This window comes from Leuciscus leuciscus, assembly GCF_965113295.1.
Source record: "Leuciscus leuciscus genome assembly, chromosome: 1".
NCBI lineage: Eukaryota > Metazoa > Chordata > Actinopteri > Cypriniformes > Leuciscidae > Leuciscus > Leuciscus leuciscus.
This window is the reverse complement of record NC_138725.1, coordinates 59,969,927-59,994,826: the sequence shown is the minus strand read 5'-3', so window position 1 is coordinate 59,994,826 and position 24,900 is coordinate 59,969,927. Positions and strand designations below refer to the sequence as shown.

Here is a 24,900-nt window from a genome sequence, read left to right as displayed (position 1 = left end):
GTTAAAAAAGGACGTTCTTTGACCTGTTGATGCCGTGCATTACTTTTGAAAAGACTCCACAAACGTCATTGTGGCATAAAAACAAAGCCACAAACTGGGATGTGACCTCTCTCCTGAGGAGCAAACCACTTTGGAGCATTTATCAAACTCCCTGTGCAAGTCCTCTACTTCCTGTACAGATAGTGGATACAATGACACAAATAGTCATCTTGAAATAGATCTTTTATACTGTCCACAGGCTGTTTAATACATGTTGTTTGTTCTCTCAGGTAATGAAATCTACTTGTTCATTTTGGAGCAACAGGACGTCAAAAGCAAATCCTGAGATACATCAACAATGACACTGGCGTTAACGCTTGGTCTCCATGGGGATGGGTGTTTAGAAAGCCAATTGCAAAGTGGGATACACAAGATATCAAGTTTGTTCCAGCACAGCTAATGGCGTGCAGAAAAAGAAATGACATAAGCGAAAGAAACAAGATGAAAGAGCAAGACAGAGCGAATGTTCATTATGATGCACTGAACGTCCTCAAGGGGTTCGGACTGTACTGACGGCCTGTGTGTCTGAACATAGCACCCACTACCTGAAGAGACCAAAGATGATTGGTTCTGATATTAAAAGCTCGTGGTGATCTGAAAAATTGTAAGAATCTTCATGGTAAAATTAGCCTAGAAATCTAGACGCACCCTAGCGGCAGCCCGTTGACTTTCGAGCTGGAAAAACCAAACTCTAGTCAGGCCAATCAAATCGTGTATAGAATCGGTGGGCGGACTTAACATAATGACGGCAGAGTTGTGACGGTTCTGCGTGAATTCCCTACTACTACTTGAAAACAAAGAATGGCGGCTGCTGCTGGCGAACAGTGGTCTTTCGAATCGGCTTTGGCCGCGACTCTGGAGGACTTGGAGTTAAGCTGTTCTTTGAGAAAAGAACAAAGAACAGCACTTAAGTCGTTTAAAAAAAAGGAAGATGTGTTCGTAGTTTTGCTGACCAGATACGGCAAAAGTTAAATCTATCAACTAGCTCCGCTGGTGGGAAAACGCTCTGGTTGGTTGTAGCGCTATCCTATTGCGTGCAGAGGGAATTTGAAAGACAACCGTTTATCCCGCCCCTCGGATTGAGCCGTGCCAATGGTGAATTGCCAGACCTAACATCTTGATGTAGGTCTGGCTTGCCAGGCTAGGTAAAATTTTTACCATTTTAGGTTAATCTAATTCATTAATACTCTGCAAAAAAAGAGTACCCGAACAACATACTCGAGTAAAGTTACAGATAAAATGACTCCATTACAAATTACACGCCACCAATTCCAAAACGACTTGAGTAAAAGACTTAGGACCCTATTTTAACGATCTGAAACGCAAGTATCAAATGTGAAACGCAAGTAACTTTGTGGGCGGATCTCGGGCGCTGTAGCTATTATACCGGCGGGATAAATGACTCTTGCGCCCGACGCAAATCTAAAATGGGTTGGTCTGAAGTAGCTACATTACTCATAGGTGTGGTTTGGGCGTAACGTGAAATAAACCAATCAGAGCGTCATCTCACATTCCCTTTAAAAGCAGGTGGGCTTGTTCCATGGCGGCTTGCTATTATAACAGCGGATTTGCCAGGCGCATGCCAGGAGCGGTTCACAGCCGAGGAGACCAACGTTCTCGTCAGGGCCGTAAAAGACAGAGAAGTGACATTGTATGGGGATGGGAGAAACCCACCCAAATTAGCTTCGGTTAAACAGGCGTATAATAATTTGGGTAAATGTGTAAGCTGGATTTATGCCAATTTTTTCACATCTTCATGGACACTACAATGATTTCCCTTGTGTGGTAATATTTTTCCTTGTAATTATGTATGGTTTGCAAAAATGGGAACTGCTGCCTGCATCTGTGTAGATGAGAGAAGCAAAGTGTATGCGCGTTGTGCACACGCTCCATTATGGCCAAGCATGCGCCCTTAAAATAGCATCTGAATAAGGTTTGGTGCGCACCAGGGTTCGGATGGCAGCGTTCACACTTATCCAAATCAACCGCACTAATAGAGCAATCACACCAGGGTTCGTTTTAATCGAACCAAACATGCCAAGTGTGAAAACACCCTAAAAAAGTTGCTAATTTATTGGATACTCTACAAAGTAGCCAAAAAGATAACTAATTAAATTTACTCAAATACTTTACATCACTGATACTCCGACTGACAGACCCGAGGTTGAGAAAACACATTTTATGGAATAACATAAAATACAAGCAAACTACAGACCCATTGTTTGAAGAAAAAAAAAAAACCATTTGTTGGACTTGATTCAAGTTGCATGCAAAAACAGGTACAAAACACTTTCTATTCAGTAAATTTGACTGCCTCTATTTAACAATTTTATAGCTACACTTTTGGGTTTGCATTCAGTTCTATGTACTATAATCACTATTTGGATATAAATTTGACCTTCGTCCTCATGTAAAGTACATTTCAGCATGATCAAGTTTGTAGTAATTATTAATGGACCACTCTGATAACCATTTTATAATTTATGGATGTTATTAACACAAATTCTCAATATAGTATCACATTAGGCAGAGCTGCTTAGGAACTTTTTTTACTGTAAAAACTATGCACAATACAAAAATGAAGGAAAGAAGTGAATGATGCATAAAGAAGATAAGTGGTTTATTGTGCAGACAGATTAATGTACCTGTGGTGTGGAAGGATTGTGAACGCAGGGGCCGGACGGGTGGAACAGCATCAGGATCAACGTAAAAGTCGGCGCTCAGAGTAGGCGAGGAATCACGGGTCACTGAACCTATACTGGCACCAGCATAATCTGAAGGACATACACACAAACAGGTTTATATCATGGTGGGTATTGTTTTTCTATTGAGCAAATTAAATGTTCTATACCCCTAACCCTTAGAGAAAGCTTTTTGCATTTTTTGATTTTAATGAATACATCCCTTAAGCCATTTTTTGTGAGAATCAAATACATTAATAAGAAGATTCAAGACTGTATACTGATATAGAGCACACTGAGCATTTTACACATGCTTTATATGTGCTTGTGTGTATCAGTGTTTGTGTGCAAGTGTGTATGTGGCCTGCATGTGTGCATGTTTGTTACCTGGCAACGAGGAGGAGGAGTGCGTGCGAGCGAGGCCCTGTGTGTAGAGATTGGGCTTTGAGGAAAAACAGAGCACATGTTAGCATTAATGTCACCATCTGGCAAAGTGACAAAGTTAGGAACACGTGTGTGAAAAGATAAGAAGACTGTCACTCAAGCACGATTAAAGTCTCCAATCACACTGTTCCAGAGGCCTTTCTCACTAATGACTGTTGCATATCGATGACTAAGTTCTCTTATTCCAATCAGTGTGAGGAACACACCGTGTTTTTGTGAATTGTTATCACTAACATGACACCAGAAGATTGGATTTCCGAACCACAACATCTAAAGCTCACAGTAAACAATTGAACTCTAAACCAGACACACAAATAAAAATAAAACCTCTTATATGAAAACCACGGAATATTTATTCAACATCAAGATTTAACCGTTTCCTGTAACTTATTTCCCCTTAAGTTCAATTTAAATGGTCCTGTAGTGTGACAAATTACTTTTTATAACAGTTTAGAGTTTCTCAATTAAAGAGTGAAAAAACTGTAAAATGTATAATACAAATAATTATAAAAAACTATCAATATATATATATATATATATATATATATATATATATATATATATATATATATATACAGTATATATATATATATATTATAGAATGATTAAAAACAGTGGATCCACATATGTTATTGTTCCTTTATTATATTATACATTTATTTTGTTTACCACTGTCAAATCCTTTTAAAATCCTTAATGCGTAAAATTTTACGTTCTATCTATCTATCTATCTATCTATCTATCTATCTATCTATCTATCTATCTATCTATCTATCTATCTATCTATCTATCTATCTATCTATCTATCTATCTATCTATCTATCTATCTATCTATCTATCTATCTATCTATCTATCTATCTATCTATCTATCTATCTATATATATATATATATATATATATATATATATATATATATATATAATATAGTAAAAAAAAAAAAATTGAATACATTTTTTTTATTAATTTTTATAAATTATAAAAACACACCTGTGAAGCAGACAGTGTGCCGACACCGCTCAGGTAAGGCAAGCGACCGGTTTCTCTCGGATCGAGTGGTTCCAATGGCTCTCTCCTCATCAGGGCTTCTGCTCGACGGATGATATCCCTCATGCGGTGGATGAATCCCTCTCTCTCCCCAGGTAGGATAAACTCATTATGTACCTAAAAGGAGTGCAAAGAGATGAATAAGTTAATTGGGTTGATGGAATTTGGAGTCTTCTTGAGCAGACTTTATTAATGAGTTCAAAGGTCTCGTTCAAAGGTACCGGAATTAAACACAGAGCAGTAAACAAAGACATGTACTCATAAAGCAGCAAAGAGAAACACTACCGTCTATTTTAGACTCCTATATCCAGTCTCAAGGCTATGGACAGGCTGATCAAAACAACTTTTAGTCACAGCGAGCTAACACAAAGAAGCCAAAGAAAGAAGCTAACAAAAGTGATGTTCAGAAAACACACTCACCCAGATTCTTTACATAAATATATTTAGCCTCATTTCAATACTGACAAAAGTGTAACTGTTTTTAACCTGATAAAACACGGCGATGGGTCACAGCGGTCCAACACAATACATATACATATATAGGTCCAAATACTATAGTAGCAACACGAAAAACAGAAATAGATTTTCCAGTGATTTTCAGAGCTAATTGAGAATGTGGTGATAAACATTTCAAACCGGTTCCTTCTCCTGTACGCTAAAAATATGTCAAATATTGCTGACAAGTCACAATGGACACATAATAACTGGTTTTCCACTGGTAATTGTAGATGCAACAAAATGTTTTAGATGAATAGGTGAGAAAAATCGTGCATCGATTTTCCACTGTGCGTTTGAGGTTGCAGAGTTTGTGCAAACACAGAAGCTGGAACATCAACACTTCTCATGGTGTAAATCAGTTCTCACGAGGAGCACCGCCTTATCTGTGTCCTTGACGTCCATAACTTTTAACTTACAGATATTCAGTGAAGTAGTGGAGACCAGGAGCAATTGTAACACGTTTTATATTTTCCTTCAATACAGACTATGTCAGAATTATTTTGTAAATTATATTGTAAATTATGAAATTATTATATATTATAATTATTTTATATTTAATTTATTGTATTTTTATTATATATATATATATATATAATTATATTATTTTATTATTATAATTTTTTCCGCTGTGATGCTAGCTCACCATCACTGTAGCGATGTCTTCTGGGTTGTCTCCATCCAGATCGAATTTAAATGTCACCATCTTGCTGTTATGAGTCTGTAGTTGACACTCTACAACCCGATCCACTTTATCTGACAGCTGCATGTAGAAAGACACAGTCAGGGAATGAGGTGACAAAAGCTATTTGATTTTGAAAGCAGTTATCAATTTTTTTTGAGTTAGACACATTTGCAGCCTCAGTATTAGCAGACTGTAAGGTTGGGAACCACGTAAGGACAGTTAATTAAAGCTAGGTAATTGACTGATGAGTCACCCCAGTGATGCGTAGCCTTGAGCGAGCTCTCTTCCTGAGCAGCTTGGTTCCGGTGCGTTTGTTCTGACCTTTCCCGCTCCTCTCCGAAAGACCCTCGTTTCCGTCACTCAAACCAGAGGTGACATCAGAAGCGTAGCTGTTCCGAGAGGAAGGATATAAAACACATGGTGTCATTCCGAGTTCCTGAATTTCACAGAACTCGACTTCACAGAGTGTTCCTTTAATCAATTTACCATAAGCACAAAAAAGGCCAAGTCATTTAAGATAGATCTTCTTAAATCAGGTTGAACTAATTCAGTATAATGCAGCTGTGTCCTTGTGTACACATTTTACCATATGCTACCTTTGCTTTGCCTTCGTCAGGCTTCCAACAGAAATGCTTTTTAGGGTATTATGCTCCCCTGAGCTAAATCATTCCCATTAATGCTCTTACCACTAGTGTATGTGTGTGTGTCTGTTTATGAGAAAGGAACTGCTCTCCACTGGAGCATTACAGCCACCGTGGGTATACGTGGCATGTTGGTCAGTTGGTGAGTAAGATTACAGATCTCACAGCTGGGATCAGATCTGCAAGTTATTGACGTCAAAACAAAAGCAACATCCACATTCACACACATACTGAGGGAGGTAAACAACAGTCTTTTTATCGGACTGATTCTGTGTTCACAGTTTAACAGGTTAAGAGCAGGATGAAGACGTTAAACTAATTTAGTCCAATTTTGACATACTGTATATCCCCTGATTAGTGCATAGGGAACTGTTAATCAGAACCCAGCTTACCTGTCGACAGGAGAGGAAAAACCACTGGCACTGCCTGACTGGGTCCTCTCTGTATTTTGGGACACAGCAATGCTCTGTGGGTGGGCCAGTGAAAAATTATTAGCAATGCGAATCATAACTCAGTTTAGGTAAACCTCATTCAAATGAGCATTTTATTTGATGGTTTAAACACATTAAGGGCATTTTTAAACCGCTTATTCATTATAATCTCTGTAGTGTCAGTCAGAAATGCTCTGAAATCTTCCATTTTCCCTTTAACTTTAAATTATTAGTTATGTATACAACCATTCAAAAGTTTGGGGTTACTAAGATTTTACTGCTTTTTAAGATTTGAATGCTTACAAAGGGTGAATTTATTTAATCTAATATACAGTAAAACAGTAATACTGTGAAACAATATTACAACAATAGTTTTCTATTTTAATATAATTTAAATTGTTATTTATTCCTGTGATGGCAAAGCTGAATTTTCAGCAGCCATTACTCCAGTCTTTGCACTGACCAATAATGTACTGACTCAAAATTTGTAATTAAAAGGGTAGGTTGGATAATATATCAAACAATCATAACTCTCCATCATTTTAAGCATCGCATGCTCACTTGTAACCTACCGTGGGGAAACGGAGAGCTGGGATTGCAGGAGTGGGAGTAGCTTCAGTGGGTGGAGCTTCAACGGGTGGGGTTTCCACACGAGGTGCTCCACTGATCGGTTGTGGAACTGTGAAGGGTTGGTTTGTTACAGGAGCTCGAGACTCTGAAGGGTCCTGAAGCCCAGAGGGGCTGAGGTAGCCGTCCGTCTCACAGTCAGCTGCCATGGTCATCGTCATTCAACCAAACAAAAGAAAAATTGTTTGTTAGTGTGCAGCTAACTCTTACTGCTAAGTGCATATAGATGTCATCATGTGTGACCCCAGCAAGGCACCAGATTATACAGTGACTTTTATGGAGGTTGCTTATTTTAAAGGAATTTTTCCATTTTTCAGTCTGTTGAATTATTGAATGTACACTACTTTTCAAAAGTTTGAGTTTGGTTAGATTTTTTAAATGTAAAAAAAAAAAAAAAGTCTCTTATGATCACGAGGGCTGCATTTTTTTTAATTAAAATATAGTAAACATATTGTAATGATGTGAAATATTATAACAATTAAAAAAATCTTTTCTATTGTAATATATTTTAAAATGTAATTTATTCTTGTGATGGCAAAGCTGAATTTTCAGCATCATTACAGTGTCTTCAGTGTCACATGATCCTTCAGAAATCATTCTAATTTGCTGATTTGGTGCTCAAGAAACATTTTATTTATTTTTTTATCTTTATCAAAGTTGAAAACATATGTACTGCTTAATATTTTTGTGGAAACTATAATGCATTTTTTCAGGATTATTTGATGAATAGAAAGATCAGAAGAACATTTGAAATATAAATATTTTGTAACAGTATGTCTTCACTGTCACTTTTGATCAATTTAATGTATCCTTACTGAAATTCCTTTAAAAAAAATCTTACTGACCCTGAAACCTTTGGACAGTAGTTTATTGGTGATATATAAATCTATAGTAAAATGATACATAACATGCTCACTAATTGGAGCCAAATTGGAACGAATTGGAATCGAGTGACAAACAAACAGTCAATTATTTATATTTATTTTTCTTTAGTGGTAAAAAGTTGTTTCAAATCAGTCCGGCCCAAATTAAAACCTTGGACTTTTCAAAATCGAATTTACCCTTTTAAATTGACATGTAAGTAAGTAAACATTCTGTACATGCAAATGGTCCAGTAATAAAGATCTGCCGCCATACAATGTAGCAACTGTTTATCCACTAACAAGTAAATCATGTTGTTTTTAAAGAACATTTGGTCATGAGAAACATGTTTAAAGGTTTGGCTGGTCATGGGAAACGTGTGATGGAGGGAACAACATTACAATCAACCAATCAGATTTGAGGTCTAAGTTTACAGTTATTGTCAAGTTTAGACTTACAACCATGATTAGGAGCTTCTACATTCTCACTATGATTTTAGAGGTAAATTATGGTTAGGATTATGTTAGGACTATGTTTTTGGACTGGAACAAGTCTTGGCAAAATCATGGCAGCCTGCACAATACTCTACTACACTGCTTCGGCGCGCACGTCACAGTGAGAGTTTTTGGGTTTCATTCAGAGGTGCTCTTATAGTAAGTTGTGTCTATGACAAAGTCATGGAAAAGTACATTCAGGAAGAAATGGAGATCAACAGCAGACAGGATTTTGGAAAATTTACAGCACAGACTGAAAGACTGGTTGTTCATTTTTTTGAAACGGTTACAACAAATGTGAATGCCTGGAGCATCCAAGTGTAATGGATTATTTAAAAAAAATGTAAGGCAAGATCGGTTCTATGCATTGGTTATTGATTGGATTTTGAGATATGGGCTCTGCACTTAAAAGTTGAGGCAAATGAACATGACCTTGCAGGGTCAGGTTTAAGTGGATCAAATTCCTGTGAACGTGGACGCATTGATGAATTGTTCATAATAAGATCTAAAACTTGCATTTAGAAAACAGATGCCATTACCATTTCATGCCGACTTTAATATAAACAAAAGCACACAAACTCACATGTTGCTGATGAGTAGCTGGCATGGCGTATGTTGAAATGCTGCCGCTGGTCGGCGTCCGGCTCTTCGGGTTCAGTGGCGAAGCTGGCGTTGAAGCCAGAGTCCAGTGATTCGTTTGCAGGCAGGGAAATGGGACCAGACACTGTGACAGTGGGCGGAGCTTGTGTAGGGTTGGATATGGGTGTCTCGACAGGAGGTTTAGAAGCTGGAGGGTTAGAAACTGAAGGTTCGGCTTCAAGACTAGGTTCCGGTTCCTCTTCAATCACCTCCTCTTGGCGACGCCTCTGCACCTCTTCAGCCTGACGGCGGAGCTTCTCTCGTTGCCGTTTGATGGCGGTGACGCGGTCACGGATGGCTTTGGCCACAAGCTTGTAGTCGGCCTCACAGACAAAGCCAAGAACAACCTGAAGGACATGGATTAGCTTTTATGTTTGCTGAACTGTTCAGTAATGGCATGGAAATTAATTCGAGATCTCAGATCTCACCATCTCCTGAGCCACCTCCTCCGGGACATCCTTGTAAAGTTCGAAAAGGAACTCGATGGCATTGTTGTCCTTGTATTTGCCATGGAGCTTCTTGGTGTCGTCCATCCGAAGCCAGAGTTTAAGGCCAGACTTCACCATGTCGTCTTCCTCAGCCAGCTCAACATGGACACCATTATTCTCCTGGAAGAAGGTGTGCTCTAAGAGGTCCTGGATAGTGTACCTAAACAAGAAAATACATATGATCATATACTTTTTACAAAAAGACATCAAGGTTTGGCTGGTTAGCATGGCCTAGTTAGCCGCTACTATCTTTTTTCCACTGGAAGCCATTAAAAATTAGCTCAGTATTTTTATAAGCAACATACAAATGGTAAAAGCTAGCTATTTTTAGCTATTGTTTTTGATGAATGCTGTTTACTTGAGCAATTGCTTTTAATAAGTGCTGTTCATTTTCCCAATCTTTTAAGCCAATTTATAACTATACTGTCTTGTCGCAGAGATAAGTCAAATGCTAGTATAATAAAGTCTCACATATTATAAGAGATGGCAAGCACTCTGAGGTCCTAATCTGACTGAGAGTAAGAAAATTCAAGAATTCAAGAAAATGGAGTTAATTAAATCAACACTATTATTCATAAGAATTACCTGCTGCTGGACAGAGTGAGTCATTACTAGTGGCTATTGACCAAATGCTTTACATAATGGTTGGATGACATTAAGTGGACCATTATCCAGGCATAAATGGGTTATGTTGAATTAGGACACAAGTGGTGTGATTGAGTGATTTCAATTTGGTTACTAATGGAAACCAAAATTTCAGTTACTTCTCTACGGAAATATTTGACTCATGTCAATTGTTTTTTAGCATAAAAGCACAAAGTCTGCTCAAAATGTATTGAGCTGCCTACAGAGGCAAGAAAAATAATAATGATAATTAATATGCTTACATTTATTTCCCTAAAAACAGTTCAGTTTAACAAAAAATATTATTTAACACAATATTTGTGAGCTACTGTGTGGATTTGTATGCATATTAGAGTACCACACTGTTAGCTTAGAAATACAGTTGTGTAGCTGCCTATAAGTACAGCATTCCAAACTGGTCATTTATGAGCAGTGTTGAGGGTAACGCACAAGTAACATGAGTTATGTAATCAGATTACTTTTTCAAGTAACTAGTAAAGTAACGCAATACTTTTAAATTTACAACAAAAGAGTTACAAAAGAGTTTTCAAACAAGTAGCACAAGTTACTTTGTTATCCCATTTATAGACTGACCTCTTCTGTACCCATGTTGAGAGAAATCGGCAGCAAGTTCAGAGGTGTATTGTGCGCTGTGTAAACATGACGGTTATTGTAGTTCTAGACTAAATGTGAGCATGCGTTTAATCATCTCACTTGCAACAAATAGTTTTAGTATTCCTTAAAAATAATAAAAACAGTGAAATGCAAACTCAGAATATTACTCAAACCTGCAATAATTAAATGTCAAATAACACTAATATACTTTATGTATTTAATCTCACTTTATTAACCAATGTCTTTGTTCCTGACTGTTGAAATTCCAGTTCAACCATACTAATAAGCAGAAATTACTTTTCATTTATTTATTTTTTATTGCTGAAGTAAAAGAACTTTCTTCTCATGTGTCCTATTCTACAGCGATCCAGAATGGCTGCACAGGTGAAAGGTTTGTTTGAGGTGCGCCCTCTACTGTTCAGGCGTGAATTTGCATTCCCTTCAGCCTGAAGCTTATTCATTTACTCATTCATTTACTGATTGCCATTAATTTACTCATATTTCAGTGTGAGAGGGAATAGAACAAAGCAAGCAAGCCCAACCCAGGTGAGAAAAAGTAATCCAAAAGTAATGAAAGGCATTACTTTCCATAAAAAGTAACTAAGTTACTTTTTTAAGGAGTAACTCAATAATGTAACATTACTTTTAAAAGTAACTTCCCCTAACACTACTTATGAGGTTCCATATTGGTTATAAAGTTGCTTTAGAACCATGTGAGCAAAAATATATTAATAATATGACTGAAATTAGCTAGAAGTTAAAAAGATGGTCAGGAATGTGTTAGTAACTCTGAGTGTAACTCTTATTTAAGTGACCCAAAGCCCTCTGATACCACAGGAGTCATGACAGACAACCCAGAGGAGAATGTTTTTGCCCTAGTAGCACTGTAAAATCTGAAAAAAGTCTGTCGGTGTCTTTGACACTGTTGATTCTGCAACATGTGTCACCTGACCAATGTAGGGTGGAACAGAAATATCAAACAGTGCAGCTGGGTAACAAAAATAGTGGCATGCAGGGATCTCTGAGGAGCCTGCGTGGTATTGTTTAAACGTCAAAAGGACAAGAATCAGGGTATTGTTGCTTTAATGTGCACACAGTAAAAACTCGTCTGGCAGGTGTTAAAACATTACAAAGGCTGCTGGCGCACATACACAACTTTGCAGTTCTTTGGTTACAGATTTTCCTCTTTGTTGAATGACCTTGTAGACACTATAGTTACCTTTCGTCTTTGTTCATTCGGATGCATCCCTCAATGATCTCTTTTAGTTCAGGGACTTTCACTTTGTAAAAACTGTCTGGCTTCATTCCCTGAGAAAAAGAAAAAGAGAGAGAGAAAAAAAAAGAGAGAGAGAGAGAGAGAAAGAGAATTTTGTATTTGAGTATTTTTTCAGGATTCACAGATTTGTCTTTAAATCACAAAAAATACAGTTACATACCATGTGGCTCATATTTTGCCAACATTTGGTTCTGACAAGCACAGTAAAGAAAACACCCACATTGTGTGGACCAGACCAGACTTATTAAATATTAATTTAGTGCTGATTTATATGCATAAATCTTAAAATATGACTTTTTAAATTGTGAATAATTTGTGTTGGCCAATAATCAATTAATTTAATTGTTAATCACAATGAATCAAATTATGCACAGAAACAAATTAAATCATTATGAATTTGCAAAAATGCTTCAGAATCTAACTGAAAATGTAATCGATTTGCTGACTACCCACGTCTGTACCATGAAAAAAACATGTGCAAACACAACTCAATAATGATACAAACAAGGCTTGCCAGGTTGACCTTCAGCGTTTCAATGTTGAAGCTTCAGACTCTGTTTGACTTAAGAATGGCTAGAGTTAAGCTACTCTTTAAAGCTAATATTTTTTACTCATTTCACATGCAAAGAGGTTAGCCAATAAAAGAGATCATTTTCATATAGATGTGGAAAAAGGTCATGAAAAACTAAATGATGTCCTTGACTAACATTATAAATGGACTTCAGGGGAAGAAGGGGAAAAATCAATAATGAATATAACATAGACCTGGACCTGGTTCAATACAATTTAAGCTCAATTGACAGCATTGATTCATCCTTCAGTTTGTAAAAAATGAACGAAAATTAATAGTACTTATAATGGAAACCTATGGGATGCTGTTGATGCTTCATTTGAATTCAATCCTTTAAAAGTCCTTTAAAAGGGACCTAATAGAAAGGAAGCAGGCAAAACCTAATGCAGACATCCCACCTCTAAAATTAGAGAGAGAAAGCCTGTTTCCATCTGGTATTCAGATGTGTTTTCAGTGAATCGATCACAAGTGGCCAGCCAATACGCATTACGCATTGCCATCTCCCGGAAATGAATTTTTGCAGGTTGGGATGTCTGCTAATGCAAACCTAATTAATGACAACTAATTTGCCTCCGTTTTACAATATGTTGGGATGTCTGCTAATGCAAACTTAATTAATGAACACTAATTTGCCTCCGTTTTACAACATGTACCTCCATATTGTAAAGAAGGAGAAACTAGCTTTTTAACAGATTGGCTATATAAAACTGTAAGCAGTTTTTTAACACAGCGTACATTTTACATATTGGCCGTATAAAACTCTAAGCAGTTTTTCTGCATATTTAGTCAACAGAACACACCATGCCAGAAGTGCGTTCAGTCCTTCTGGTAGTGATGGGGACGAGACCGCCTATGCCGAGTCCGAGTCAAGACCGAGTCTTTGAAGGGTCGAGTCCGAGTCAAGACCGAGTCCGTTGGTTTTCAAATTCAGTCGAGTCCGAGTCAAGACCGAGTCTTTGAGGAAGCAAGTCCGAGTCGAGACCGAGTCTTTAGGAGTCGAGACCAAGACCATAAAAACATGTCAGTTTCATATTCATGATTTAATATCACCCCAGTTAATAATCAACAGTTAGGTCTACAGACTAAGCTAGATTGTCAATTGTTTAGAGGAGCAGTCTTAACGTCTTAATATGGACTATGCTTTTACTATCATTAAAAAAATCCCTACCACATGCATCACCTTCTGCCTATTTTTCTAAACTGCTTCAACAGTGCTGCTCTGTCATCAACATGTTAAGCCCACCCTGACTTTTTTAATCATAGTTGGGGACGAAACCGCCTATGCCGAGTCCGAGTCAAGACCGAGTCTTTGAAGGGTCGAGTCCGATTCAAGACCGAGTCTTTGAAGGAACAAGTCCGAGTCGAGTCCGAGAAAGCAGAAACCGGTCTCAAGACCGGACTCGAGTCCGAGACCGGACTCGAGTACTACATCACTACCTTCTGGAGTAAACAGACCATGTTATCGGTGTTATCTGTCGCAGCTCATGACAGGGATCAAACGTCATATTGTGGAAAAACATTGATCACACAAGATATGCTGAAGAAGTCTGCTGTGGAGTCCGCCTCAGTGCGGGCTCTGCAAAAGTGCGCATCGAGGGCGCATATCGACCGTAAAGGGGGCGCTCGCGAGCACCCTTCTGAGGCCTAAAATGACAAATGGGACATCCTACGGTCTCACGGACTTAACGGACACGTGCACGCGACAGCCATTGTAAGTCCACAAGACCGAAAGTGCATATGAAGTGTACCATTTGGGACAGGGCCAAACACTCACAAACACACTTACAAAAATAAATACAAAGAACACTGTGATTAAGTCTATATTGGATTTTAAAGAAAAACAGTTCATAATGGGAATGCACTGCATCGTCATTCTATAAAATGATTGTTTTCCTAAAAAAAACCTTCACTTTTTCATTTAGATTATAGTCAATTTAATTCTGGAATCCAATGAAATGGTCTTTTCACAGTCCATCTCCTTTGCTAACTGGAAAAGCAAAATTAAGTCAAGCTCTCGTTCTGGAAATGTGAGACAGCTGAAATCACACTGTAAAGTAGATGAGGTGAAAACCACAAAATTGTAATGCTGAAGGCCATTTTCGCAGCATTACACCCATTTTAGAAACAGCTGTTTTAAAGTAAATGTCATGTAAAGTGAACACAACCTAGTGTGTGAATACATAATGTTTGCCATAAACAGCTTAAAATCCATCATATCATCACTTAAAATGGTGTTTTTGGATTGAAATCTTCATGGAGGAAAGCTGTGAATGCTGTGATGTAACTTCAGTATTCTTCCAACCAGGCCTGGTGCCACTTGATCATTGCAAAAGTCATTATGAACTAGATCCATGCATTTTTGTGGCAGCGGCAGGCACCCCAATGTTCTGAGCTGGCCAGAAAATACAGAGAGGAACTTCTTGACGTAACCAGGACGCTTTGGTATTGCTCATTTAGATAATAGGCCCATTGAAATGTTGAGATGGAAAAGAAAACAGAAAATACAAAACAGAGGTGCAATTCAGCGTAAAGGGGGTGGGGCGGGCATGAAGTTCTCACCCCTGAAAACCGCTTCTGTCTGAGGCACTGGGCAAAACTGATCTCATAGGCTTTCAACAGGGGTTTGGGAGGTATCCAGACCAGAGTGTTGAAAGGGATTAGCTGAGTTTAACAGAATGAGTTTTCTCTGGTCAGGCTCCTCGTGATGACATCAGTCTTTTGAGGAGACCCCTTGAGAGCATGAGGCAAAAAACCAAATGCCCATTTATGTTTGTTTCACACTCCATTAATCACTTCTAACTCTTTTTCTCTTCCTTCTGAGAAAAAAAAGATAACTTAGCCTGGTCAGGATGGTCTGGTTTACTGGTTTTACAGGGATTCGGGGTAATTATTAGCTGGCCAGGCAGGGAGACCAACTTAAGACCAACCTGACCAGACTAGGAGACCGGCTAGTTTGTTAGGACCAGCATGTTCAGGTTAGGAGACCAGCTGAACTGGCTTAAACTACCTAAAACCAGCAGACATTCTCATTCCTGCTACAAGAAATATTTCAAATAAATATAATTTCTACTCTGAAACTTTCTCTCTTTTTCCTCCTCCTCTACAATGCCTTAAGGAACGTTCATTACCTCATATTTACGCAAGAAGCACAACATTACATCCACGTAAATGAGCTACAGCCATTACATGCTGGTGGCTTCAAACCAGATTTCATCTCTATATACACAAGTGTATTGAAAACCCTGAAATACCCTTAACTAATCACACACAGTCTTCCCTAGTGATCTCAACTGATTATCTGAATCAAAAGTAAACATAAGATAAATTATATTGTTTTCACCAAATACGTAGGCTACAATATAAAATTATCATTACTTAAAATTATCATAATGTTAACATCAATGTTATATTAATGTTGGTATATTAATGGTATCAACGAACTATGATCAAAATTCATTTATTAACCTAAGTTAATGTTAATTCATAAAAATACGATTGTTCAAAGTTAATTCATGTTTGTTCAAAATACATTCATGTTCATTTATAACTTTAATTGATCGAATTTAGTAATGTAGAAATTAACATTAATTAAAGTTCATAATAAATGCTGTAACAGTTTTAAAATTGTTACTTCATGTTAATGACTGCATTAACTATAGTGTTAAACAACTAAATCTTTTTGTGAATTAATTTTACCCATTCATTTCATATCCTCATTTGAGTCTCATCCCTAAGGAATATTTTGGCTAAACATATGATACATAACAGGAAATACCATCAAGTCTCATGAGCTATCAAAGAGCAAACTCTTTACACTATGATTCCCTTCCCTGTCAGGCCCAGTTGCTCTTAGTAAGAAAACATCACAGTTGTAGATATGAAATGACCTTTTCCCCAAGGATTGCAGACAGATATGCCAACCTTCCTAGCTGACAACATTAACATGCCAACATTAAATTCTGAACCAAACTGAAAGCTTCACAAACAAACTGTGCTAAACTCCGAATAATGAATGTGCTCATGCACTGTAAATACACTACCCCACAAATGTGTCTACAGAAACCATGTGTTGAAGGCCAGAGTAGTTTACGTCTAAACATTCTCTCATGAGAACTGTGATTAGGTTGATTAGCTTGGCTAAATCTTTGTTCATTTTACAGGCAAGATTCATTAGGCTCATGCAAAGCCAATAAATAGACCTGAAAAGCTTTTGATTGCAGTGAAAAGGCTGGGTAAATTTTCTACTGCATCTCGGCTAACTGACCACAGTCATCTTACTGACACATGGACCTCGAGCCTGAAGGCTTTCATCTCGCTGTGCATTTAACAGGTAAGCAGCATGGAGTGAATTACAAAAAAACAGCAAGGTAACATGTTTCAGTAAATGCATAATGTGTGGCTCAGTGTTCACTGTATGTAAACATGACATCAGTGTTATGGAATCAGAACGGTTTAAGCTGCCATGATGGTGGCTGTATGACTTTAGTGGAACACAACAGTCAGAAGATATTATGAAAAAAATGCCTCAGTGGGGTTCTAAAAAACATTTGGACCACATTGACTTCCATTTTATGGGCAAAACATTCTTCAAAATATCTTCTTTTCTGTTCCATGGATGAAAGGAAGTCAGATAAATACAGGTTTGTTACCTCAAGATTCAAGCTACACATTTTATCAGTACATATATAGGAATTACGCCTAACTATGGTGTTGCTAGCGCCATACTTTATCATTTGAGCTAATGTGGTAAGACCACATGCTGCAGTGACATCACTGGCTCCGCAAAGACTAACAGACATAATTAACGTCTGATCCAGCTTTAATTCTCTCTGTCTGTTTTCCTCTCATTCTGCATGTCACTCAATTCTCTGCAGATACACTGGAGGTCATTCACAGCTGAGAGAAAAAGCTTACACACTTTCACAATCAAGGTGCACTGGTTCTTTGGAAAAACATTCTATTCTACGTGCGTTATCAATAAAATGAGGTTTCATCAAAGTTTTATCTATGTTGATGTGTAGGCAGATGAGGAGACGAAAGCAATGTGTACATGGTCTAATATAGCACTTCTGATATGCAGAGGAGTTACACAATCTTTTGCCCTCCCAATAACATGCACACTAGTAAGTTTGGTCCTAACGCCTCCACAACCTCACGAGAACAGCTCTGTCCCCATGGCAATACAGGACCCAGATTCACGTCTAAGAGAGACTAATTGTACTACACTTAATTAGCTGGAGCCGTGACAACAACAGCATTACATTACTGAAACAACTGAAAATTTGTTTAGATGAACAGACTAACCTGAAATTAAAAGTACAAAATCTCCTTATTTACATATATATATATATATTCAAATTAAATGCAGGACAATAAAAATTACAATTACATTTACATTACAATTCAATGACCATGCCTTTTGAAAAAAAGGAATAAATATAATATTATTAAATAAATAATTTACATAAAAAGTAAAATATATGTAACAATGTTTCTTATCAACATCTATCTATCTATCTATCTATCTATCTATCTATCTATCTATCTATCTCAATGAAAATAGTGAACATTGGTGATAAATTAAATTAAGGTAAAAAAAATACTTTATTCACACTTTAGATTAGGGTCCAATTCTTACTATTAACTATAACTATTAACCAAGACTTTTGTCTCAATAAACTCCTAATTATTACTGCTTATTAATAGTTAGTAATGGTTGTTAAGTTTATGTATTGGGTAGGATTGAGGGATGAATATGGTCATGCAGAATGAGGCATTAATATGTGCTTTATAAGAAACAGCCAATATCCTAGTAATAATGCTAATAAGAAAATAGTTAATAGTGAGAATTGGACCCTAAACTAAAGTGTTACCAACGTATAAAATGTAATAAAAGGGGACCAAATGACTTGCAAGGTGTGAGGCTCTTATATTTCAGGAATGAGCCACAGGTGGTTCAAGGCTTGAACTTCAAGCACTAATAGACTTTCAGAAGTTAGAAAGAATGACAGGTTAAGAACTAAATAAGAGACTGAGTTGTCATGGTAACCCTAAAACAGCAAGAGAACCCTGTGGCATAACAACACAAGAATTTTAAGTGCAGGGACGGCAGTTCATAAAGTTGCGCTCGAGGGCCCACCCGTCCTGCCCTATCCGAAAAACAAACACATGAGACTGAGGATTGTGTTTGTTGGAAAACGTGTTGGGCACTTAAGACTCTGAATATTGAAGCTCAGCCTCGAACCTCCACAAAATTCATGTGTTTTGTGGTATTTGCACATCGCCTAAAACAAACGTACACAAATAGATCTGCATGGCTGAGGGGAGCCGGTTGTTTACAATGCTCACCGTCTGCCTTGAATGATTTTCTGTGTTACACATGCCTTGTCTCTCTGGGATGCCTGGGACGTGTGGTTTCGAAAAACAGCTTTGAAAAGCTGCTGTTTGTCTTTCTAACTTCCTCTGCTCCAGGAACAATTGACCATTTTCCCCCCCATCTCTTTAAAGCTTGTCAAAGACTAATGCAGATCATAAAACTCATTCGCATTCTAAACAGAACTTAGAGCTATCTACAAACAACAGCATCATTCTTGTTCTAATAAACATGCCAGGGTCAAACGCCTCCTCCACAGATCATGATCGCCGTATCACAAACCCCACGCTCTCAGCCCCCGGTGACACAGAAGATGATTTTCATTAACCCAGGGAAGTGCAAGGGCTCATTGGGGTCAAATATGAATGTGGCTTTGAGACACATTCTCCGATCAGCTGATACTCAGACACATTGTTCGACCTCCTTTGGGCTCCACTTTGCCCCACTGAACTCCTCTGCGTCCCTCCCAGGCTTGTCAGGGGCCATTGCATATGTTTGTGTCCACACTCTTAGATTACGCATAGCTGATCCACCGTGTGCAGTGTGAAAATGAACAGTCATAATCAGTGAATTATGATTGGCTCGAGGCGGTGATGATGTGAATGGACATGCGAATACAGACATACAAGATACACATGCAAAATACAGATATACAAGATAAACATCCACAGAAAAATCTGTGCCTTAATCAGAATTTTTATTTTTGTCAGAGTTAACAATTTTAAACAACTATAAAAAAATATGTAAGATAATAAGTCTTGTTTGAATTACATTGGGAATTAAGAATTAAGTTTGATAATCCACTTTAGACATTCTATGAACTAGCATTGTAACTACATGTCAACCAGTCATTAGAATTAGTAAACAGATTAGTAGAGTTTCTGCTTAATATCTACTAACACTTTTAGGGATGAACATTTCAGAAATTTTGTTTTAGAAATTAATACTTTTTTTCCAGCAAGAATGCATTAAATTGACCAAAAGTGAAACAATTACTTTAACAGTTACAAAAAAAATTATATTTCAAATAAATGCTCTTGGAACTGTGATAATAATAAGACTTATAATAAGAGATAATAATTGTAATAATATATCACAATATTACTGTGTTTTACTATATTTATAATCAGGTTAATGCAGCTTTGGTGAAAATAGGAGACCAAAGCTGCTTTAAAAAAACATCATAAATATCGTACTTAGCACAAACTTCTGAACAGTAGTGTAGTGTAGTGTATACTTAGATAAATGTAAATATATAACATATACAAATATACCACTAAGTTTGCTTCAGTACTTTCTGGGATTGCAGAAAAACGCTACTGTCTCGCTCTGCCTATCCTTATCTCTTAGTGTTCTGGAAAACGGAAATGTCCTCTCCGACCAACCATGTAATTTCTGCATGCCAACTTCAAAACCACACATGCCACAAATTCACTGCTCTATTGTATCAGCAACAGAAGGATAAAAGGTGACGTCTGTTTGTCATGTCAGATACACAAATGACTGCAAGCATCTAATTCACGCTTTCCTTCCTCTTTCCTTATCAGCTGAATCTGATATGGCCTAACCTTGACAACGCTATAACACCAATCTGTGAGGGAAAACAGGAACAAAACACAACCAAAGGATGTGCTGACTGAAGACTGAATGGATGCAATGTCATAAAACACCGGACCATGATGCAGGACAGGACAATGTTATGAATAGGAAAAGAGTTTCTTCAACATGTGTTGGCTATTAAATACATAGGCAGTTTTCCTACCAAAATAATGAATCTCCTCTAGGGCTTCTGCATTCAACAATGCTGCTAGTGTTGTTCTAGAACTGTTTAACTGTGCGGTTTTTGCTTTGTATATTATTCATGCAGCATGCCGATTGGTTGGACTCTTAATGAGTTGTCCCAAGGGAAAAAGCCACCCCTTGTGGAAGCTATAACCATGCAACTCACTGCTCACCCAAGATTGAGGTTAGCATGCATTACACACAAGTACAACTAAATGACACATTTGCAGCACTGTAATCAGAAATCACCTTGGATTCTGTGGTTTACCAGGGGGTTGATTAGAGATCTAGACAAGATCAGCATATCCTAAGGAGAATTACAGCTCAAGAGAGATGCGCTAATTGTTCTCTTGTTGCAAAGAAATGTCACTGAGCACCTCATAAAGCCCTCACACAACCATTAGTGGACTCATAAAAGCCTTGGAGGAGCCTCTTTGAGGGGAGATGGCCAATGAAGTGGGTGGCCGAGAGCTGAAAGAGCAGAGAATCGGTGCATGGTTTCACCAAAAGGCCAACTACGCAAGCAAGTAGTACGTGTGAGAGTCAGACAGAGAAAGAGGTCATACTTTTTATGTAACCTGACAAGCCAATGTAGTCTGTCTTGATGGTAAATTACATATTAAGAGCAGCCCGGGGCAGTGACATCCATCTCAACCTTGCCATACAGATGCGAGGATTGACTTACACTGGTGACTTTGCGGTAGATCTGCGCAGCGTTTTGGCACTCTGAGTAAGGGTACTCTGATGTGGTCATCTCCAGGATGCACATGCCAAAGGCATAAACATCCACAGCTTCATCATATTTCTCCTCGTACATCTCTGGAGCCATAAACTCTGGGGTTCCTATGTGTGAGCAAAGATCAATGTAAAAAAAGAAGCATTAAGTAGCCATTTAGTTATCCAAAGCATACATATTATAAGGACAGTCCTAATGTGGTATACTGGGTTACAGTGTCTTGCTAAAGGGTGCAGCGGTGATCCCAGAGCTTTGTTTGGCCCACCAAGTGGCTGAATGTTAAATGTTCACTCATGAACATTCACAATACATTTGAGCAACCTTTGAAAACTCAATTCTGGGAACTTGAGCTATTGGTTGTGCTAGCCTGATGTACCAGGTTACACACTCTTTACTTATTCATGTCATTGAACTCCTAATCTCAGCGTGAGAAGATCAGATTTTAAACCGTGCTGAGCCAATGATGAGTTAATGTGATATATGCAGCACTGTATATAGGTGAGGTGAGAAATCTGTGTCAAGCACTTGTTGGGGCATAAATACAGTTGACAGAGAAAACAAACAAGATAAGCCCATAGTAGAGGCATCTCAGGGCACTGTTTACAGTAACTCTTATGAAGGTCAAAGAAAGTTCTTCTTGAGTGATTGAAGAGAAACTGCTGACATTGTAACTTTTACATTTAATAAGCACAACATTTTTCTTAACTTACCAATGACGCTCTTAGCAAACGAGGCACTCTTGAGAGTGGCTAGGCCTAAATCACCAATCTTAACAGATCCAGTGGGGCCAGTGATGAAGATGTTGTCACATTTAAGGTCACGATGGATAATGGGAGGTGTTCGTGTGTGCAGGAAGTGAAGGCCCTTGAGGATCTGATGACTCCAACGCTGGAGGAGCTTCAGCTTCATCTCTTTGAACCTTTTCAGATACCTACAGGGAAAGAGCAAACAAGAATACCCTTAAGTTTAAAACACAGAGACAAACAAAAAAAAACCTTGCAAACTGCCTACAAGAGGCAGCATTTTAAGGGACTTTCTAAAAATGAAGGCTATTCCAAAAGCTAGGCATTTTAGTTATAGTTGGCATATTTTTTTAGCTAAATTCTAAGGCAGTATAATTTAATGAAGAAGCAAAGTCAGTGTTAGCTTAGCAACATGCTAACGGCAAGCTCTACTGAAATAAGTCTCCCATGCAGAGCAATATTATGGTGGACTATGAAGGCAGTTGGCAGTAAAAAAAACTAGGTTCGGAAATGAGCTGTGGACTTATTTCATTCTCCTATTTGTCCTTTTAGTTCACACATATATATATAAATATAAATAAATATATATATATATATATATATATATATATATATATATATATATATATATATATATATATATATATAGGGTGAATACTGGTAAAGTGGGACACTTTCTGATAATTTACCTTCTGCATAATGTTTTATTATGATCCAAATATCTTAGCCCCTCATATGATACTATTCTAAATAGCTTAAGTGCTCTACTCTACTATACAGAATAAAAAAGAAAGCACATTTATCCAGGCGCTACTGTCAAACTGGGACACCTTTATTGGCAAACTGTGCCACTTCAAACACATTAAATTGTTATTCAAATGTAGGCCCAATGAATTAAATACACAATAACAATATAAACAACAACAACAAAAATAATAAAAATCACTTTTTTTAAGGAGGGGTGCAGGTACAGCAGATTCTTTCCACCCCTCCCTCCCTCGCCTGTCCACAATATTTTGTACTGGGTTTAGTTTGTTTCATATAAATTTAAAAAATAGAAATCTTCATAAACGTTTCTTCTTATAGGCTAATTTTATTCCACACAGGCTAAGTTTCATTTCATTTTTTTGAAAAGTTTTTTGCAAATATTGCAAATGTCCCAGCCATCCAAGCTTGTACCCTCCATCTTTCTTGTTTTTTTTGTTTTTTTTTGGAATTGGCATTGTTTTTTAAATTCAGTTTACAATCTTTGTTGAAATATCTAGCTAGCTAACTAAATTTGTGAGGGGCAAACAAAAAGGGAACTCAATTCCCCCATTAGAATGACTTAAATGGCTGTCCCAGTTTGCCAGTAATACCCTGTCCCAGTTTAACAATACGCTATTGGCAAACTGGGACAGTGTCAAAATCACATAAAAAACAAACAAAAAAAGATTCATATGAATGTGATTTTTACAAATTCTGATTCACCATTACATCCTATAACAAAATATATAACAATTATAAATGATCCATGAGTGTTTTAATTTGTATAATCTTAACATTATTCACCTCAGAATGCTATGTCATTTTACTTTACCATCACGGTTCACTGTAAGGTTGTTGAATATGGTGTGCCACACCCCCGGAAGTGATGTCATAGCCACAGAATCTATATTTTTTTATCACATACTTGCTTATGATGAGCTCAGTGTTGATTTTTAGTTATGGAAAAATTTACATGTAAAGATAGAAATTAAGAAGCTTAACTGTCCCACTTTGCCAGTATTCACCCTACATATATATATATATAGAGAGAGAGAGAGAGAGACAGAGAGAGAGAGAGAGAGAGAGAGAGAGAGAGAGAGAGAGAGAGAGTGTATCACTCTATGCAGTTTTGATGTGCCTGCAGGGCAACTTTCAACAACAATCTGTTAAATATTATGTCACAAATTGTGATGCCATTTGGGACAGGGCTACTGTTAATGAACAGTGCCAAAGGACTGGATACAATATTTGTTTCATAACATACAGGGATATAAATTTAATTGGCATAGTTGTGAAAGATTTGGGTTGTAACCCATAGGTTCAGAAGTTGTGAGTGAGAGTGAGCTCAATAAAAAGCTGAGATCTTTCATTTATTGAACAAAACACTTCTCCAAATGACTGCAATTATTCTACGGTTGGCAACTCATGATAAATGTGTCTGCAAAATGACAAAGTGCAGTTATTAATCTGGGAAAAAGAATGGAAAAGCAGCTGGGCTTTAGGGTCTCATGTGAGAATGCACAAGCATGAGCAGAAGCTCAATTACAAGAGAGACATCTTTTCTTGTCTTCGTACTGGCATCTCTAATAGCCACACCATCTGCAAGTACTTTCATAGCAATTTTGCGCATATATCTACAGACTGAACTTACGTCTTCAGCGTCCCTGACGTCATGAGTTCCGTCACAAGGATAATGCACTTTTGCCCTTTCATGGTGGACTTCCAGGAGTCGTAAAAACGGACAATGTTTGGATGCTGCAGGCACTTCAGCATGTCCACCTCTTCACTGAAACGCTGCCGTTCCACTTTCGTCAGCCTTCTTGTCTGTCGAAGAGACACATATTTCAAGTAAACTTATGGGTT

The 24,900-nt window shown here is 37.6% G+C and overlaps 1 protein-coding gene across 3 annotated transcripts in view; it reads right to left on the bottom strand.

Annotated features, from left to right (window-relative positions):
* The window catches only part of wnk4b (WNK lysine deficient protein kinase 4b), a 60,424-nt gene that overhangs the window by 8,046 nt on the left and 27,478 nt on the right, over positions 1-24,900 (bottom strand). For all 3 annotated transcript variants that reach the window (XM_082183775.1, XM_082183774.1, XM_082183776.1), the window contains exons 2-14: positions 24,689-24,861; positions 22,258-22,478; positions 21,497-21,654; positions 12,029-12,117; positions 9,511-9,730; positions 9,027-9,429; positions 7,034-7,230; positions 6,423-6,496; positions 5,643-5,778; positions 5,351-5,467; positions 4,153-4,326; positions 3,108-3,162; positions 2,685-2,813 (exon numbers count right to left, since the gene is read on the bottom strand). In XM_082183775.1, the coding sequence (XP_082039901.1) occupies positions 2,685-2,813; positions 3,108-3,162; positions 4,153-4,326; positions 5,351-5,467; positions 5,643-5,778; positions 6,423-6,496; positions 7,034-7,230; positions 9,027-9,429; positions 9,511-9,730; positions 12,029-12,117; positions 21,497-21,654; positions 22,258-22,478; positions 24,689-24,861 (2,146 nt within the window). The remainder of the gene's footprint in view (positions 1-2,684; positions 2,814-3,107; positions 3,163-4,152; positions 4,327-5,350; positions 5,468-5,642; positions 5,779-6,422; positions 6,497-7,033; positions 7,231-9,026; positions 9,430-9,510; positions 9,731-12,028; positions 12,118-21,496; positions 21,655-22,257; positions 22,479-24,688; positions 24,862-24,900) is intronic.